The 19,442-nt window shown below is 43.6% G+C and overlaps 2 protein-coding genes across 2 annotated transcripts; both read left to right on the forward strand.

Annotated features, from left to right (window-relative positions):
- The first annotated feature begins 2,434 nt into the window (after positions 1–2,434).
- Positions 2,435–6,489, forward strand: LOC112076739 (thyroglobulin-like). The gene is made up of 4 exons (XM_024143424.2): positions 2,435–2,570; positions 3,754–3,894; positions 4,168–4,365; positions 6,181–6,489. The coding sequence occupies exons 1-4, from the start codon at positions 2,494–2,496 to the stop codon at positions 6,257–6,259; spliced, it is 495 nt and encodes a 164-aa protein (XP_023999192.1). The 5' UTR covers positions 2,435–2,493; the 3' UTR covers positions 6,260–6,489.
- A 9,243-nt stretch (positions 6,490–15,732) lies between these two features.
- LOC112076738 (CCN family member 4) lies at positions 15,733–19,025 on the forward strand. Its single transcript, XM_024143423.2, has 4 exons — positions 15,733–16,134; positions 16,510–16,764; positions 17,029–17,222; positions 17,569–19,025. Exons 1-4 carry the CDS (start codon positions 15,744–15,746, stop codon positions 17,872–17,874), a joined length of 1,146 nt encoding a protein of 381 aa, XP_023999191.2. The 5' UTR covers positions 15,733–15,743; the 3' UTR covers positions 17,875–19,025.
- The last annotated feature ends 417 nt before the right edge of the window (positions 19,026–19,442 follow it).

The raw sequence follows: 19,442 nt of genomic DNA on the forward strand, positions 1-19,442 counted from the left end.
CTATGCCAGCGAGTTCTATGCAGCGAGTTCTAGGCCAGCGAGTTCTAGCAGCGAGTTCTAGGCAGCGAGTTCTAGCAGCGAGTTCTAAGGCAAAGCGAGTTCTAGGCAGCGAGTTCTAGGCAGCGAGTTCTACGCAGCGAGTTCTACGCAGCGAGTTCTAAGCAGTGCAGAGTGAGTGGAAACTCATAGCTAGACTATTGACCTCTTTACACTGTTATATGTTGCTTTACTGTGATTGACAAACTGGAACAGAGCGTACATTCCAAACGACACCCTATTCCCTATATAGTGGACTACTTTAGACCAGAGCCCTGTGGCTCCTGTTCAAAGGTAGTGCACTATAAAGGGAATAGGGTGCCATTTGGGACGCAACTATGAAGAACTGGAACAGAGTGTGTTTCATTTGTGTCTTGAGGAAGGAAACAGCCAGCCGAGTGAAGACTGAAATAACCTGAGGATTTAGAAGGACTGCGTGAACTGTTTACTGATGGTGTATGAAAGCAGCGTGTTTAGAAAAGAAAGGAATGTAACAATTCAGAAATAGAAATACAGTGCCGTGGCTCGGCCATTTAACTGGCCCTGACATGTGGCGCAGACCAAGCTTTCACCAGGAATGTGCCATAAGAAACAGTATATGTCAGGGCCCATATTCATAAAGCGTCTTAGAGAAGGAGTCCTGATCTAGGATCAGTTTTGCCTTTTGGATTATAAAATGAATGGATTGATGGAATTCTGATTCTACACTGAACAAAAATATAAGTGCAACATGCAAAAATTTCAAAGATTTTACTGAGTTACAGTTCCTAGAAAGAAATCAGTCAATTGAAATAATTCATTAGGCTTTAATCTATGGATTTCACATGACTGGGCAGGGGTGCAGCAATGGGTGGGCCTTGGAGGGCATAGGCCCACCCACTTGGCAGCCAGGCCAAGCCAATCAGAATGAGTTTTTCCCCACAAAAGGGCTTCATTACAGCACGAGAAAAACTCCTCAGCACACCCACCCCCCCCTCTCACACGATCCTGCAGATGAAAATGCTGGATGTGGAGGTAATGGGCTGGTGTGGTTACACGTGGTCTGCAGTTGTGAGGCCGGTTGGACGTACTGCCAAATTCTCTAAAACTACGTTGGAGGCGGCTTATGGTAGAGAAATGAACATTCAGTTCTCTGGCAACAGCTCTGGTGGACATTCCTGCAGTCTGCATGCCAATTGTACTCACCCTGACAACTTGAGACTTCTGCGACATTGTGTTGTGTGTCAAAACTGCACATTTTAAAGTGGCCTTTTATTGTCCACGGCACAAGGTGCACCTGTGCAATGATCATGCTGTTTAATCAGCTTCTTGATATGCCACACCTGTCACAGGTGGATGGATTATCTTGGCAACGGAGAAATGCTCACTAACAGGGATGTGAACAATTTATGCGCAGAATTTGAGAGAAATATGCTTTTTGTGCGTTTGGAAAATTTGCTAGGATTTTGAATTTCAGATCATGAAACATGGGACCAACACTTTACATGTTGCCTTTATATTTCTGTTCAGTGTAGATCAGCTCATGAATACGGTCCCAGATTCACTCAAGATCAATCTTTTCTTTCTGTAATCTTATATGCAATGAATTCTGTACATACTGTATGTCTCTGTAGTTCTGCAGTATTGACGGAGATATTCTTCTAATGCCCTTGATCCAGGCTTCGGTAGTGATATGTATGGTTGCTGCTGCCTCTGCTCTTCAGCGTCTACTGCACTGGACTTCACCCACATAATAACTAGTGTCAAATATAGCAGGGAGCAGGGCTGAGGCTGACCCACACAACACACCCATGGACCTGAGGTTAGCTCAGGATAGCAACCGACCGATGCCTTGAAGACAAACAACACCATGTCTACATGTATTTTAGTAAAAGACTCCTGACCTGAAACTATCACTATGCTAGGAGTTCTACTAGACATTCTCCAGAGTTCAAAACCCCTGTAATTTGAAGGCAGATATGTCCACTGCTTGTTTATCCAGATCCATCAGTGTATTTTGGCTGCAGCAGGAATGGTCCTCACTCAGTAAATACCTGCCCTGCTGTAACACACTGGATATGTCCCAAATGGCACCCTATTCCCTGCATAGTGCACTACACCTATAGGCACTGGTCAAAAGTAGTGCACTATATAGGGAATAGGGTGCCATTTGGAACCTAGTCTTATTTAACTAGCATGGCACTGTGGCAGCCAGACAGACCATCTTTTCTCAAGACACAAACATACACACTCACGGCCCTCAGTCACACATGCAAATGTTTAGTTTGTTAGACAACACTGTGTTTTGTGGATTGTCAGTGAGCTGCTGTCCTGTCATGTACAGAATAGGTACACCTTGCTTATCCTTTCTCTGTCTTTGTCCCCAAAGAAAAGGAAACAATGATGTGAAGTGTGTTAAATTTCTCAACAATCTCTCTCTCTGTGCAGAGATCTCTTCATTGTGTGCCCACCATAAAGATGGCCAACTTCTGGGCAGCTAACACCAGATCCAATGTGTTCATGTACCACCTGCCTGAGGACACCGCCCAGACCAGGTAATTTTTTATTTTATTTTTATTTTTTATTTTACCGTTTATTTTACAGGTAAGTTGACTGAGAACACGTTCTCATTTGCAGCAACGACCTGGGGAATAGTTACAGGGGAGAGGAGGGGATGAATGAGCCAATTGTAAACTGGGGATTATTAGGTGACGGTGATGGTTGAGGCCAGATTGGGAATTTAGCCAGGACACCGGGGTTAAACACCCCTACTCTTACGATAAGTGCCATGGGATCTTTAATGACCTCAGAGAGTCAGGACACCCGTTTAACGTCCCATCCGAAAGACGGCACCCTACACAGAGCAGTGTCCCCAATCACTGCCCTGGGGCATTGGGATCTTTGTTTAGACCAGAGGAAAGAGTGCCTCCTACTGGCCCTCCAACACCACTTCCAGCAGCACCTGGTTCCCATCCAGGACTGACCAGGACCAACCCTGCTTAGCTTCAGAAGCAAGCCAGCGTGGTATGCAGGTGGTAATCACTGAGTGTGGGAGGACTAGGCAGCCAGGAAGCCAGGTCAGGTCAGGGCTCCAGACCATTGACTACTAGTCATGTAGTACTTGCGTTAACTCAGACTACCTTGTTGTGTCCAGCAATACTATTACATTGTTTTTGCTGTGTTGCTATGGAAGTGGCATGATAATCTATTATTTGCTTTGTTTGTTTTTGCTGTGTTGCTAGGGAAGTGGCATGATAATCTATTATTTCTTTGTTTGTTTCGCTGTGTTGCTAGGGAAGTGGCATGATAATCTATTATTTCTTTGTTTTGTTTCGCTGTGTTGCTAGGGAGTGGCATGATAATCTATTATTTGTTTTGTTTTGCCGTGTTGCTAGGGAAGTGGCATGATGATGTGTTTATTTATTTGTTTTGCTGTGTTGCTAGGGAAGTGGCATGATGATGTATTATGTATTTGTTTTGCTGTGTTGCTAGGGAAGTGGCATGATGATGTATTATTTATTTTGTTTTGCTGTGTTGCAAGGGAAGTGGCATGATGATGTATTATTTATTTAGTTTGCTGTGTTGCTAGGGAAGTGGCATGATGATGTATTATGTTTTGTTTTGCTGTGTTGCTAGGAAGTGGCATGATAATGTATTATTTATTTAGTTTTGCTGTGTTGCTAGGGAAGTGACATGATAATGTAGTGTTTATTTGTGTGTGATTTGTTTTCATTTCAGTGCTGACCTGTCAGTACCCCTGGATGTCCACTATGCTTTTGGCCTCCCCCACAGCCCCCTGACCTACGACCTGTTCACCAACACAGAGAGACGCCTCTCCCTACAGATGATGACCTACATGGCCAACTTCATCAAGTCCGGGTAAAAATTGTATTTAAAAAAAAAAATGAAACAGAAATTACTTTAAATAAACGCCAACCATACTTTATAGTATTGCCTTTTCCATCTAAATCAATTGGTTTATTTTGTATTGTTTGTTACATCTAAACCAATCTGCATGAGTGGAGAATACTGCCTTATCCATGTGGTGTCAGAATATATAATATCTGTCATTTAGCAGACCCTTTCTTCCAAAGTGACTTACAGTCGTGCGTTCATCACGTCTCTTACTGTACGTMTTCTCCTTCTGAACAGAAATCCCAACCAGGCTCACAGTGTGTCCCGCGTGGCCTTCAGCGAGGCGGCGCTGCCCACCTGGCATGCCTTCCAGCCTCACCCTGAGGGGGACAGCTATATGGAGTTGAGACCAAGGCCGCGGCAACCACAGGGGCCTCCGCAGGGCGCAGTGCTCCTTCTGGGCCGACTATGTCCCCGCTCTGACTGCCTCCACTGGTGGGTACAAGTCCAAACTGAAAATAATTATATGTAAAACATCAGTTTGCCAAACAAACCACAACATCTTTGCTGAAAAAAACCCAATGACAGTTACACAAAGGCTAAATATAAAAACACCGAAAACAAGTATTAATTATTCACTTCCTGTTCTTTCAGTGTCAGAAGACATACATAGAAACATACAGTGCATTCGGAAAGTATTCAGACACCTTCCTTTTTCCTATTTTGTTACATTACAGCCTTATTCTAAAATGTATTAAATAATTTTCCCTCTCATAAATCTATACACAATACCTAATAATGACAAAGAAAAATTTTTTTTATTTTTTTAAGTTTTGCAATTGTATAAAACTTTTTTTTAAACCGTATTTACGTAAGTATTCAGACCCTTTGCTATGAGACTAAAATTGAGCTCAGGTGCATCCTGTTTCCATTGATCATCCTTGAGAGGTTTCTACAACTAGATTGGCATCCACCTGTGGTAATTCAATTGATTGGACATGATTTGGAAAGGCACACACCTGTCTATGTAAGGTCGAACAGAGAAAAAACCAAGCCAGTGAGTTCAAAGGAATTGTCCGTAGAGCTCCGAGACAGGATTGTGTCGAGCACAGATCTGTGGAAGGGTACCAAAACATTTCTGCAGCACTGAAGGTCCCCAAGAACTCAGTGGCCTCATCATTCTTAAATGGAAGAAGTTTGGAACCACCAAGACTCTTCCTAGAGCTGGCCACCCGGCCAAACTGAGCAATCGGGGCTGAAGGGCCTTGGTCAGGTAAGTGACCAAGAACCGATGGTCACTCTGACAGAGTTCCAGAGTTCCTCTGTTTCTTCCAGAAAGACAACCGTCTCTGCAGCACTCCACAATCAGGCCTTTATGGTCGAGTGACCAGACGGAAGCCACTCCTCAGTAAAAGGCACATGACAGCCAGCTTGGAGTTTGCCAAAAGGCACCTAAAGGACTCAGACCACGTGTAACAAGATTGAACTCTTTGGCCTGAATGCCAAGCGTCACATCTGGAGGAAACCTGGCACCATCCCTATAGTGAAGCATGGTGCTGGCAGCATAATGCTGTGGGATGGTTTCAGCGGCAGGGACTGGGAGACTAGTCAGGATCGAGAAAAGATGAACGGAGCAAAGTACAGAGAGATCCTTGAAGAAAACCTGCTCCAGAACGCTCAGGACCTCAGACTGGGGCGAATGTTCACCTTCCAACAGGACAAGACCCTAAGCACACAGCTAAGACAACGCAGGACTGGCTTCGGGACAAGTCTCTGAATGTCCTTGAGTGGCCCAGCCAGAGCCCGGACTTGAACCCGATCGAACATCTATGGAGAGACCTGAAAATAGCGACGCTCCCCATCCAACCTGACAGAGCTTGAGAGGATCTGCAGATAAGAATGGGAGAAACTCCCCAAATACAGGTTTCAAGCTTGTAGCGTCGTACCCAAGAAGACTCGAGGCTGTTAATCGCTGCTAAAGGTCCTTCAACAAAGTACTGAGTCCTTATGTAATATTTATAAAGACCTGTTTTTGCTTTGTCTTTATGGGTTTTTGTGTGTAGATTGATGAGAAAAAAAACAATGTAATCCATTTTAGAATAAGGCTGTAACGTAACATATTTTGCACTGTATGTAGCCAGTAATTAAGGTTTGCTACTGTATGTACTTAGATGGTGCCAAACGTCCAGTCTCCGTCTGCAGAGCTTTTCATCTTTAGGAAAAACATCCATATATCACCACTTTAGAGAAGCTACTCTTACTTCACAGGATGACTTGGTGTCACAAGAAATATGTCTCTCTGTTTTTCAGGCAAACTTTCATCTGCTGTGTTGGAAGGGGAATCTGCTGGTTTGGGGGCTCCAACACCAGAAGCCAAGTTATTTGTTGATTTCTTGACAGCTGTCACCCAGAGCAAACCCAAGTCAGAGAAGGATGCTTATAATTAGAAAGAACATCCACACTACGTACCGTCTAATRTGCATTTAGGGTTTATCACTCACACATAGTGAGAAATGYCATGTTGTTTCAACTGCCAAAGTAGTCGYTAAATTAAGTCATGTCATTTAACTGCCTGTTAGTTTCCATACAAATGAAATAAAACAATTGCATTACAAAATACTCCCGAAGTCTGTGGTGTTGTTTATACTCCCTTCCCGTCTAGAGTAGTATTTCTTAAACGCACAAAGCCTGCATCTCAAATGGCACCCTAAATAGTGCACTACTTTGGACCAGGGCCCATATGACTCTGGTCAAAAGTAGTGCACTAAAATAGTAGGGTACACAATAACCTTGTGTAGGGTACACAAGGTAATCTCTCGCGATAGCCTGAACATTGAAGTCAACTAGCTCATTTGGGTCTGTGTGCTGGGATTGGTAACCAAGGAGACATTACTTTAAATGAATCAAATCGGAGAATCTCCTGAGTCAGTTACTAGACTGATAATAGAGGTGTAAAACAGCTGTCTTATTGAAGTGTACGTTTGGTGAAAGTTTCCAGAAACTTCCATCCGTGTGAAGTCTTGGTTCACTTGGCTGCGTCCCAATTGTGTACCCTACTATTTTAGTGCACTACTTTTGACCAGAGTCATACGGGCCCTGGTCCAAAGTGGTCCACTATTTAGGGTGCCATTTGAGATGCAGCCTTTGTGCGTTTAAGAAAGTGGATTGTTGGACAATTCCAGGTGTTCATAGCCGGGGGGGGGGTTGAAAGTAACAACCAACGAATTATCTCACTAATCTAACAGAATGCTTGCCTTTTCATACCAATGACTTTTCAAACCAACCAAAGGCCAAGAGCAACTAAGTACTCTTTCCAGGATGCCCCTCTAGGAATGTTCCAAAATGATAGCCCAAAATATATTTCTACTATTACATATTAACACAAACCAACACTTCAATAARGTTTGTCATAACTTCCTCTTWCAGTCATATATGTCACATTCTTGAATTTATTCACCCGCAGGATAATTCATCACTTTGGCCAGTTGCTCGAAAGGAGACAACAAGAGAWACAATCTWAAAGATAAGGGTGCCCATGAGGTCCCTCTAGTCCTAGTGGCCCCAGGGATTACTACTATAGAGACTGACTGAGCTGGCCCTAACCTTACAGGGTTTACTACTGTAGAGACTGACTGAGCTGGCCCTAACCTTACAGGGTTTACTACTGTAGAGACTGACTGAGCTGGCCCTAACCTTACAGGGTTTACTACTGTAGAGACTGACTGAGCTGGCCCTAACCTTACGGGGTTTACTACTGTAGAGACTGACTGAGCTGGCCCTAACCTTACAGGGTTTACTACTGTAGAGACTGACTGAGCTGGCCCTAACCATACATGACCTTAGCTAAGCTTTGTTCCTGGCGCTCACACACACTACACTGTTCTGTGTATGTTGTACACATTCCACCTCATGGATGCCAAATAGATGAAACAGTGAAATAAAAAGGAGTTATGTGATCTAGACAGATTAATGCTAGTCCTATCACACCCACCTATCCATGTCCTCTAGACAGATTAACCTCTACTTCATCACCATCCCTGATCCGGGAGCATCCTCATCAGTAAAAAAGCTGACTAGCATAGCCTAGCATAGCGCCACAAGTAAATACTAGCATATAAATATCATGAAATCACAAGTCCAAGACACCAAATGAAAGATACACATCTTGTGAATCCAGCCATCATTTCCGATTTTTAAAATGTTTTACAGCGAAAACACTATGTATTTCTATTAGCTAACCACAATAGCAAAAGACTCAACCGCATATTTTCACAATTTATTTTTACCGCATAGGTAGCTATCACAAAACCGACCAAATAGAGATATAATTAGTCACTAACCAAGAAACAACTTCATCAGATGACAGTCTTATAACATGTTATACAAATAAATCTATGTTTTGTTCGAAAATGTGCATATTTGAGGTATAAATCATAGTTTACATTGCAGCTACCATATAAAAATATCACACAAGCGGCAGAATAATTACAGTGAGCAACGTGAAATACCTAAATACTCATCATAAAACATTTATGAAAAATACATGGTGTACAGCAAATGAAAGATAAACATCTTGTGAATCCAGCCAATATTTCCGATTTTTTAAGTGTTTTACAGCGAAAACACAATATAGCATTATATTAGCTTACACAATAACCAAACACACAACCGCTTCATTCACCGCAAAGGTAGCGATGTCAAAAAAACAGCAAAAGATATAAAATTATTCACTAACCTTGACAAACTTCATCAGATGACAGTCCTATAACATCATGTTACACAATACATATATGTTTTGTTCGAAAATGTGCATATTTAGCGGTACAAATCGTGGTTTTACAATGTGAATACGTAGCCAAAATGCACAAAATTCTCCGGAGATATTTTGGACAGTCACCTAATCTAATCAAATAACTCATCAATAAACTTTACTAAAAAATACATGTTGTACAGCAAATGAAAGATACACTAGTTCTTAATGCAACCGCTGTTAGATTTTTAAAAATAACTTTAGTACGACATACAGCTTACGTTATAGCGAGACAGCGCCTGCAATAAGGGCGGAAAATAGGACTAAACATTTTCCACAGAAATACGAAATAACATCATAAATGGTTCCTACTTTTGCTGAGCTTCCATCAGAATCTTGTACAAGGAGTCCTTGGTCCAGAATAATCGTTGTTTGGTTTTAGAATGTCCTCTTCTCCTGTCGAATTAGCAAGCAACCTTAGCTAGCCAAGTGGCGCGAAGATGTCCATCTTCACTAACGCAGAGAACAGAAAACTCCAAAACTCCCGATAAACGTTGAATAATCTGATAAACTATATTGAAAAAACATACTTTACGATGATATTATCACATATCAAATAAAATCAAAGCCGGAGATATTAGCCGTCTATACCGAACGCTTTTCAGAAGCCAATGCTGATGTCCTTCCCGCGCCTTCGAAGACAAAGGAAATAGTGGTCACGTCATTCCAAGAGCTCTTGTTCGACCTCAGATCAAGCTAGACACCCATTCCACCTCCCACTGCCTGTTGACATCTAGTGGAAGGCGTATGAAGTGCATGTATATCCATAGATTTCAAGCAAATGAATGGAAGGCCCTGGAACAGAGCCTCGATTTCAGATTTTTCACTTCCTGTCAGGAAGTTTGCTGCAAAATGAGTTCTGTTTTAGTCCTCATCAGAGAGGTCAACAGGTCAATGTTCTGAATGTTCACGGTCCTCATCAGAGAGGTCAACAGGTCAGTGTTCCGAGGGTTCACGGTCCTCATCAGAGAGGTCAACAGGTTAGCTACAGTTAAATGAGGCATTTCCCATCCTCTCTGTCTACGTCCCAAATGGCAACCTATTCCCTACATACAGTAGTGCACTACAGGTCAAAAGAGGTGCACTATGTAGGGAATAGAGTACCATTTTGGACACAGTATCTTCTAAACCTGCCAGGATACCAGCCACTCTCTAACCTTTTATTCTCCAAAAAGCAGCGACCCTTTCAGTGTCAATTAGCAACAGCCTACATCCAAGGATAAAGCAATGAGTTAGGATACCAAAACCCACCTGGTCATTTTCTAGTCAGTCTGATTATAATAGGATATGATCCTCTGACTGAGGATACATCCTCCGCTTTTAGGATTAATACAGTATTCCTCTTGTACCTTTTAGGATTAATACAATACTCCTCTTGTACCTTTTAGGATAATACAGTACTCTTTGTCCTTTAGGATTAATACAGTACTCCTCTTGTACCTTTTAGGATTAATACAGTACTCCTCTTGTACCTTTTAGGATTAATACAGTACTCCTCTTGTACCTTTTCGGATTAATCAGTACTCCTCTTGAACCTTTTAGGATAATACAATACTCATTTTGTTCCTTTTAGGATTAATACAGTACTCCTCTCTGTACCTTTTAGGATGAATACAGTACTCCTCTTGTACCTTTTAGGATGAATACAGTACTCTCTTGTACCTTTTAGGATTAATACAGTACTCCTCTTGTACCTTTTAGGATGAATACAATACTCATTTTGTTCTTTTAGGATTAATACAGTACTCCTCTGTACCTTTTAGGATAATACAGTACTCCTCTTGTACCTTTTAGGATTAATACAGTCCTCTCTTGTACCTTTTAGGAGTAATACAGTACTCCTCTTGTACCTTTTAGGATGAATACAGTACTCCTCTTGTACCTTTTAGGATGAATACAGTACTCCTCTTGTACCTTTTAGGATAATACAGTACTCCTCTTGTACTTTTGGATGAATACAGTACTCCTCTTGTACCTTTTAGGATGAATACAGTACTCCTCTTGTACCTTTTAGGATTAATACAGTACTCCTCTTGTACCTTTTAGGATTAATACAGTACTCCTCTTGTACCTTTTAGGATTAATACAGTACTCCTCTTGTTCCTTTTAGGATGAATACAGTACTCTCTTGTACCTTTTAGGATGAATACAGTACTCCTCTTGTACCTTTTAGGATTAATACAGTACTCCTCGTGAACCTTTTCTAAGTTCTTGGCTCTGCTCCAGGGCGCCTGTGTGGCTTGTTAACACTCAACGCTGAGCCTCTTCCAGACTACCAGAGCTCTAAGCCCCCCATATCCAAGACTGGAAATAAATAACAACGACTAGCTGATCGCCGCATCAAAATGTATATTCACAAACAAACACAGTAGTCCTTGTGCAAAGTATAACTTTGTTTACCCAGTGCTGTGTACTGTACACGTTAAAGAAATGAAAGCCCAAATGTGGTTAGTTAAATCCTATACAACATGTGCTTTTACATCCCTTTGCCACGTTCAAGTCATCATCTCATTGAAAACCCAACAGCGAGGGTTCACTAAGTATTTGAGCATCTGTTTGTAGGAGTGACTGTTTGAGTGAAGTTTATAGTTGACCTTTGACTGGGATTATTAAAAGCATATAATGTATGTGCAAGGTTATTTTTCAAGTTTATGTGTGAGTTAAATTGGGGGTTTTGGACATTTTTTTGGGCTATGAAATGAATTTATGATAAACAGAGACAGGCAGGCAGGCAGACATACAGACTGTCAAGCTTGCACCTTATTTGCTGGTTGGTTGATTGATTCATTGTTGATTGGTTTGAATCGGTTTAAAATTGTATTTGATTAATAAATCAACATACAGAGAAGTGTAAGGAAGATGATATTACGTTGCGTCAACTATTTATTTTTGTTGTTCAGCCCAAGTTTTTAAAATCTTTTTTTTGTGGAGGAGGGAGAGGTGGGGACTGAAGAAAAGGAAGGGATTTTAACCACCCAAGCAAAACTACAGGGCTTGTCCCGAAATGTGACGTCAGACAGAAGGACTCGTAGCGAGCGTTGACCGGCGCTGGATATCATTTGCACCGCACCGTTTTGCAATAACCCGAGCTCGTGGAATACGTTCTATTTTTTTTACAAGAATCTCATTCTGGGTTCAATGAAGTTGATATTGGAATCTCGTAATGAGGTGGCTTCTGTCGTGGATTCTAATAGTAGTCATCACTCATCAGGTAAACATCAATTATTTGATTTAATTCTAACGTTCATACTAACTTTTGATTTATTTTATCTATGGTTTTCAAGATTACAGGTTATGGATTACAGATCATTAGAATATTAYACATGAACATGATTGCAGGTTGTGCACATCTATCCAGATTAGATTATTTAATTGCGTAATAACGCACAGAGACATTTTGTGCGCGGTGCCAATTACCAATAACCCATTATTGGTTTCGCATTGACACTGGGCTATAATCGTGTTGTCAATCATACAACAGACCTACTCAGAATCTGTCTCTGTGATAGCTCTGAAACCTAGACAGTCATGAAAACTGTTAGATTGGGCACTCCTCTACTCTCTCCTCCACTCTCTCTTCCACTCTCTCTCATTTTAGCTCAGCTAATGACAGGTCAGGTACTACCTCAGTACTCTCTCTGACTAATATCCTTTAAAGTGTGTTATTTGGTAGGTGTGGTTAAATGACCCTGGCCTGAGAGTTATTATTTCTGTCAGTCATCATAACCTGTCCCATGGATTACTTCATAGGGGGAAACCAAACCACTAGACCAATGTGGTATTTGTGTCCATGGGGCTGAACTAGATTGAATTCAGTAAATGAAAGACTAAGAAGAACAAACGGTATGTTTTGCGTGTGATCCCTACCCTACATTGATATTCAGTCTACAATACTGCAGCCCATACACAACTTTATCTTCATCTTTAGGCTGGTGGGGAACTCCTGGCCTTAGTTTGGAAATGTGTCAGAGTGTTTCCCTCTGGAATCAAACATAGTTCCCCTTGCTGTGGTCTGATGTCATGTACTACTGTTAGAGATGTTCCTGGAAGAACCACTTCCTTCCACAACAAACTACAGGCCCATCCCAATATAACCCCTGCTACTGTATACACTATACTGGCTGGGTGGCCCCATCCCAATATAACCCCTGTCTACTGTATACACTATACTGGCTGGGTGGCCCCATCCCAATATAACCCCTGTCTACTGTATCACTATACTGGCTGGGTGGCCCCATCCCAATATAACCCCTGTCTACTGTATACACTATACTGGCTGGGTGGCCCCATCCCAATATAACCCCTGTCTACTGTATACACTATACTGGCTGGGTGGCCCCATCCCAAATAACCCCTGTCTACTGTATACACTATACTGGCTGGGTGGCCCCATCCCAATATAACCCCTGTCTACTGTATCACTATACTGGCTGGGTGGCCCCATCCCAATATAACCCCTGTCTACTGTATACACTATACTGGCTGGGTGGCCCCATCCCAATATAACCCTGTCTACTGTATAACACTATACTGGCTGGGTGGCCCCATCCCAATAAACCCCTGTCTACTGTATCACTATACTGGCTGGGTGGCCCCATCCCAATATAACCCCTGTTACTGTATCACTATACTGGCTGGGTGGCCCCATCCCAATTAACCCCTGTCTACTGTATACACTATACTGGCTGGGTGGCCCCATCCCAATATAACCCCTGTCTACTGTATACACTATACTGGCTGGGTGGCCCCATCCCAATATAACCCCTGTCTACTGTATACACTATACGGCTGGGTGGCCCCATCCCAATATAACCCCTGTCTACTGTATCACTATACTGGCTGGGTGGCCCCATCCCAATATAACCCCTGTCTACTGTATCACTATACTGGCTGGGTGGCCCCATCCCAATATAACCCTGTCTACTGATTCACTATACTGGCTGGGTGCCCCGTCCCAATGTAATCCTGTCTACTGTAACACTATACTGGCTGGGTGGATCCCAATATAACCCCTGTCTACTGTATACACTATACTGGCTGGGTGGCCCCATCCCAATATAACCCCTGTCTACTGTATCACTATACTGGCTGGGTGGCCCCATCCCAATATAACTCCTGTCTACTGTATCACTATACTGGCTGGGTGGCCCCGTCCCAATATAACCCTGTCTACTGTATACACTATACTGGCTGGGTGGCCCCATCCCAATATAACCCTGTCTACTGTATCACTATACTGGCTGGGTGGCCCATCCCAATATAACCCCTGTCTACTGTATCACTATACTGGCTGGGTGGCCCCATCCCAATATAACCCCTGTCTACTGTATACACTATACTGGCTGGGGTCCCCATCCCAATATAACCCCTGTCTACTGTATCACATAACTGGCTGGGTGACCCATCCCATATAACCCCTGTCTACTGTATCACTATACTGGCTGGGTGACCCCATCCCAATGTAACCCCTGTCTACTGTATCACTATACTGGCTGGGTGGCCCCATCCCAATATAACTCCTGTCTACTGTATTACTATACTGGCTGGGTGACCCCATCCCAATTAACCCCTGTCTACTGTATCACTATACTGGCTGGGTGGCCCCATCCCAATATAACTCCTGTCTACTGTATACACTATACTGGCTGGGTGGCCATCCCAATATAACCCCTGTCTACTGTGATCACTATACTGGCTGGGTGACCCATCCCAATATAACCCCTGTCTACTGTATCACTATACTGGCTGGTGACCCCATCCCAATATAACCCCTGTCTACTGTATCACTATACTGGCTGGGTGACCCCATCCCAATATAACCCCTGTCTTACTGTATCACTATACTGGCTGGGGGGCCCCATCCCAATTAACCTGTCTACTGTATCACTATACTGGCTGGGTGACCCATCCCAATATAACTCCTGTCTTACTGTATCACTATACTGGCTGGGTGGCCCCATCCCAATATAACTCCTGTCTACTGTATCACTATACTGGCTGGGTGGCCCCATCCCAATATAACCCCTGTCTACTGTATCACTATACTGGCTGGGTGGCCCCATCCCAATATAACCCCTGTCTACTGTATCACTATACTGGCTGGGTGGCCCCATCCCAATATAACCCCTGTCTACTGTATCACTATACTGGCTGGGTGGCCCCGTCCCAATATAACCCCTGTCTACTGTACCACTATACTGGCTGGGTGACCCCATCCCAATATAACCCCTGTCTACTGTATACACTATACTGGCTGGGTGACCCTATCCCAATATAACCCCTGTTTACTGTATCACTATACTGGCTGGGTGGCCCCATCCCAATGTAACCCTGTCTACTGTATCACTATACTGGCTGGGTGGCTCCATCCCAATATAACCCCTGTCTACTGTATCACTATACTGGCTGGGGACTCCATCCAATATAACCCCTGTCTACTGTATCACTATACTGGCTGGGTGCCCCATCCCATATTAACCCCTGTCTACTGTATACACTATACTGGCTGGGTGACCCCATCCCAATATAACCTCTGTCTACTGTATCACTATACTGGCTGGGTGGCCCCATCCCAATATAACCCCTGTCTACTGTATCACTATACTGGCTGGGTGGCCCCATCCCAATATAACCCCTGTCTACTGTATCACTATACTGGCTGGGTGGCCCCATCCCAATGTAACCCCTGTCTACTGTATACTATACTGGCTGGGTGGCCCCATCCCAATATAACCCCTGTCTACTGTATACACTATACTGGCTGGGTGGCCCCATCCCAATATAACCCCTGTCTACTGTATCACTATACTGGCTGGGTGACCCCATCCCAATATAACCCCTGTCTACTGTATCACTATACTGGCTGGGTGCCCCATCCCAATATAACCCCTGCTACTGTATCACTATATGGCTGGGTGCCCCATCCCAATATAACCCTGTATACTGTATCACTATACTGGCTGGGTGACCCCATCCCAATATAACCCCTGTCTACTGTATCACTATACTGGCTGTGTGGGAGGGAGTGTTAGTTGTTGTGCACATGACCAATGACATAGTAGTGATGATGGTCTCCACTCTGTGGGTTTGCAGGAAGAGCACAACAAGACTGACATGCCAAAGACCAACCCACCAGGATGACCCAGTATTTCATAAATGTTGTTCTGTCCGTCCTACAGGTCTTTCCCAATATTCCACATCCGTGCCTCCCTTGACGGCGACCATAGAGCTGTATAACCGTACAGCGTACTGCAAATGGCCGTGCAAGTGTGCCAAGAGCGCCCCCCTGTGTCCGCCAGGAGTCAGTGTGCTGATGGACGGTTGTGACTGTTGTAAGGCCTGTTCCATGCAGGTGGGGGAGACCTGCAACGAGGCCGACGTCTGTGACTACCATAAGGGACTGTACTGTGACTACAGCGTGGACAAGCCGAGGTACGAAAAAGGAGTATGTGCCTGTAAGTGTCAGATAACTTTCCTCTTTGAGTTGTGTCGTTGTATCATCTCCATCTGTGCTGTGAAGTCAGATAACTTTCCTCTTTGAGTTGTGTCGTTGTATCATCTCCATCTGTGCTGTGAAGTCAGTTTGTAAATATAGATACTGTAATGAGAAGGACGTTGTTCTGATTCGACAACTGAATTGTTGCATGTATTTCTTTGTGTGCCACAGTGCATTGACACGGGTCTTTCTTGAGGAAGGCGTTTAGAGCTGAAATGCCGACATTGAACAGTCTCAACTATAACGCGCTTCTTGTTTTCCTAGGTATACTTATAGGGGATATACTTTACTGTGTAGCGCTGATTCTTATTATGTTACATGATCAATCAAACAGACATGGTGGGCACAGGCTGCGAGTACGACGGAGTGATCTACCGGAACGGCCAGAGCTTCCAACCCAGCTGTAAGTACCGCTGTCTGTGTGTAAACGGCGCCATCGGTTGTGTGCCGCTCTGCACAGACTCCCATCCACCCCGGGTGTGGTGCCAGACGCCCAGGCGGGTCAAACTGCCGGGCCGATGCTGTGAGCAGTGGATCTGTGACGAGCCCAGGAAGACGCGCAAGGCAGCCCCCAGCCATGCGGAGATAGGTACACTACTACATTCTATGGGATGCATTCATCTCAAATGGTACCCTAGGTCCTATGTAGTGCACTACTTTTGACCAGAGCACTATGGGGCCCATTGGTTTCCCAGAAATCCCGTTTGGAAGATTCCTGAAATCAGGAAGGAATCAGCAGGGAATCCAGGAATCTTCCAACCAGGATTTCTGGAAAARCTGGGCGTTATTTGGGTGAAAGTTACCGGAATTTGMCATCCCTAATCAGGAGTCMGTTCCTCTGTTTATTTGGCAGTGCGCGCCAGCCACAATGAGGTCTGGCATAAGAACTGCATTACCCAGACCACCTCCTGGTCCCCGTGTTCCAAGACCTGTGGACGTGGCCTGTCCCTCAGGATCTCCAACGCCAACGACCAGTGTGAGTTGATCAAGGAGTCACGCCTCTGCAACATCCGGCCCTGTGACGTCGACATCACCAAGCACATCAAGGTGAGGACATCTGTCATGGCTTATGCCCTAAATGGCACCCTATTCCCTATAAAGTGTACTACCCATAGGGCTCTGGTCAAAAGTAGTGCACTATAGGGAATAGGTTGGGCCCTGGTCAAAAGTAGTACATTTTATAGACAATATCCCTCACTTTTTCTTTAAATGAAACCAGGCCCAACTTCATCAACTCATGTATTGTGCATATGAACATGCTTTTAAAATCATAAGTGTGACATATGTTTTCTCAATAGAGTTGAACATCGTTTTGACAGTGTAACAGTATTCTGACCCCATGTCAACCACTCAAGTGTTGATTCTGACCCATGTTGACCTATGAACCCCTCAGCCAGGGAAGAAGTGTCTGAACATTTACAGGGAGGAGCAGAGCCAGAACTTCACCATCTCAGGCTGCAACAGCAAGAAGCCCTACCGTCCAAAATACTGTGGTGTCTGCATGGCCACAGACGATCGCTGCTGCATCCCTTACAAGTCCAAGACTATCGAGGTGGAGTTTGAGTGTCCCAACGGAGCCACGCTGACATGGCAGGTGATGTGGATCAACGCCTGCTTCTGTAACCTCAGCTGCAGGAACCCCAACGACATCTTCTCTGAGCTGGAGCACTACTACGACCACAACGAGGTCATCAACTGACAACTGAGCAGCCTTGTCCGAGCCTGAACGTACGGCCCAACGCAAGAACCATCTCCTGTTTCTGTAGCATGAGGCAGTTTAGTGTACAAGTACAACCCCTGGGTAAGACGCTCGTCTGCCGCAGGGCCTTACCCAAATCCATCTCCTTAATGCTGAATGCCAAGTGTTTTACAGTCTTTGGTATGATTCGACTGGGGAGAACTGAGCAGAGGACAGGTTCATTTAGGTTATTATTGACTCCAGCTTTACACTCCTTGGAATAAAAAGATTGATGATTTGTTGGTTAGTGAGATGTTCAAGCCCAGGCTGGAACAAAGCCTGCATCCCCTTAAGGTACGCAGGAGTAGGAGTGGAGAACATTGCAGTTGAACCCAAACTCTTCATTATGATCTTGATTAACAAAAAATAATTTTTATGCACAGGGTTTATCAATTATTTAACCTCCATTCAATGAAGGGAAAAGGGATGTAGTGTTTTTCAATTTTCTTTTAAACATCTAAATATACACTGAGTGTACAAAACATTAAGTACACCTCCTAATATTGAGTTGCACCCCCCCCCCTTTTGCCCTCAGAACAGACTCAATCGTCAGAGAATGGACTCTACAAGGTGTCAAAAGTGTTCCACAGGGATGCTGTCCCATGTTGACTCCAGTGCTTCCTAAAGTTGTGTCAAATTGGCTGGATGTCCTTTGGGTGATGGACCATTCTTGATACACACGGGAAACTGTTGAGGTGAAAAACCCAGCAGCGTTGCATTTCTTGACACAAACCGGTGCACCTGGCACCTACTATCATACCCTGTTCGAAGGCACTGACATCTGTTGTCTTACCCATTCACCCTAAGAATGGCACACATACACAACCATGTCTCAAGGCTTAAAAATCCTTCTTTAACCTGTCTCCTCCCCTTCATCTACACTGATTGAAGTGGATTTAACAAGCGACATCAATAAGGGATCATAGCTTTCACCTGGATTCACCTGGTCAGTCTGTCATGGAATGTTTTGTACACTCAGTATATTAGCGGAAAGTTGATCATGTATTTGTGATGATACCATAGTAGGACACGGGGGTCAAACCTATTGTAATTATGCATCATATTCATATGGGGATAATCTTCTACCAAGTTGGCATTAACCACCGAGTGGTCATCCTTTTTATACTCTTCTGTTTCACTCTTTTTGTGTCATGTCATTTAGCTTACTATGTATGTACTGTTGTGCTCAAAACATTTAGTCAAGTATTGAGTATTTTGTAGTTTACTGCAAAGTGTACAGTTATCAGACAAGATTCTCTCACATTTCCTCAGTTTTGCATTGATTTCCATTGACTCTTAGTGAACAATAGTGTTTGCCTCAATGTCTGCATTGTCAAGTCATTATTATTTGAGCTCTACGAGGTTAAAAGTCTATCAACTTTTTATTGATTGAAATTTGATTGAGATCAGCTCAATAAGTGTTGTCATTTATTTCATTGGTCAATACTCTCGTAAACCATGTACCATATCCATGTCATCATAAACAACAAAACAACTTATCCAGGAAGTCACATTTGATTGGTTCAAAT

Source organism: Salvelinus sp. IW2-2015, unplaced genomic scaffold (assembly GCF_002910315.2).
Source record: "Salvelinus sp. IW2-2015 unplaced genomic scaffold, ASM291031v2 Un_scaffold3972, whole genome shotgun sequence".
NCBI classification, from domain to species: Eukaryota; Metazoa; Chordata; class Actinopteri; order Salmoniformes; family Salmonidae; genus Salvelinus; species Salvelinus sp. IW2-2015.

Coding starts and splice junctions, on each gene's coding strand:
- LOC112076739 (XM_024143424.2), top strand. CDS start 2,494: ATGGCCAACTTCTGGGCAGCTAACACCAGATCCAATGTGTTCATGTAC. Junction 3,895..4,167: donor GCCAACTTCATCAAGTCCGG/GTAAAAATTGTA, acceptor CCTTCTGAACAG/AAATCCCAACCAGGCTCACA. Junction 4,366..6,180: donor CGCTCTGACTGCCTCCACTG/GTGGGTACAAGT, acceptor TCTGTTTTTCAG/GCAAACTTTCATCTGCTGTG.
- LOC112076738 (XM_024143423.2), top strand. CDS start 15,744: ATGATGGTCTCCACTCTGTGGGTTTGCAGGAAGAGCACAACAAGACTG. Junction 16,135..16,509: donor CGAAAAAGGAGTATGTGCCT/GTAAGTGTCAGA, acceptor TCAATCAAACAG/ACATGGTGGGCACAGGCTGC. Junction 17,223..17,568: donor ACATCACCAAGCACATCAAG/GTGAGGACATCT, acceptor TGAACCCCTCAG/CCAGGGAAGAAGTGTCTGAA.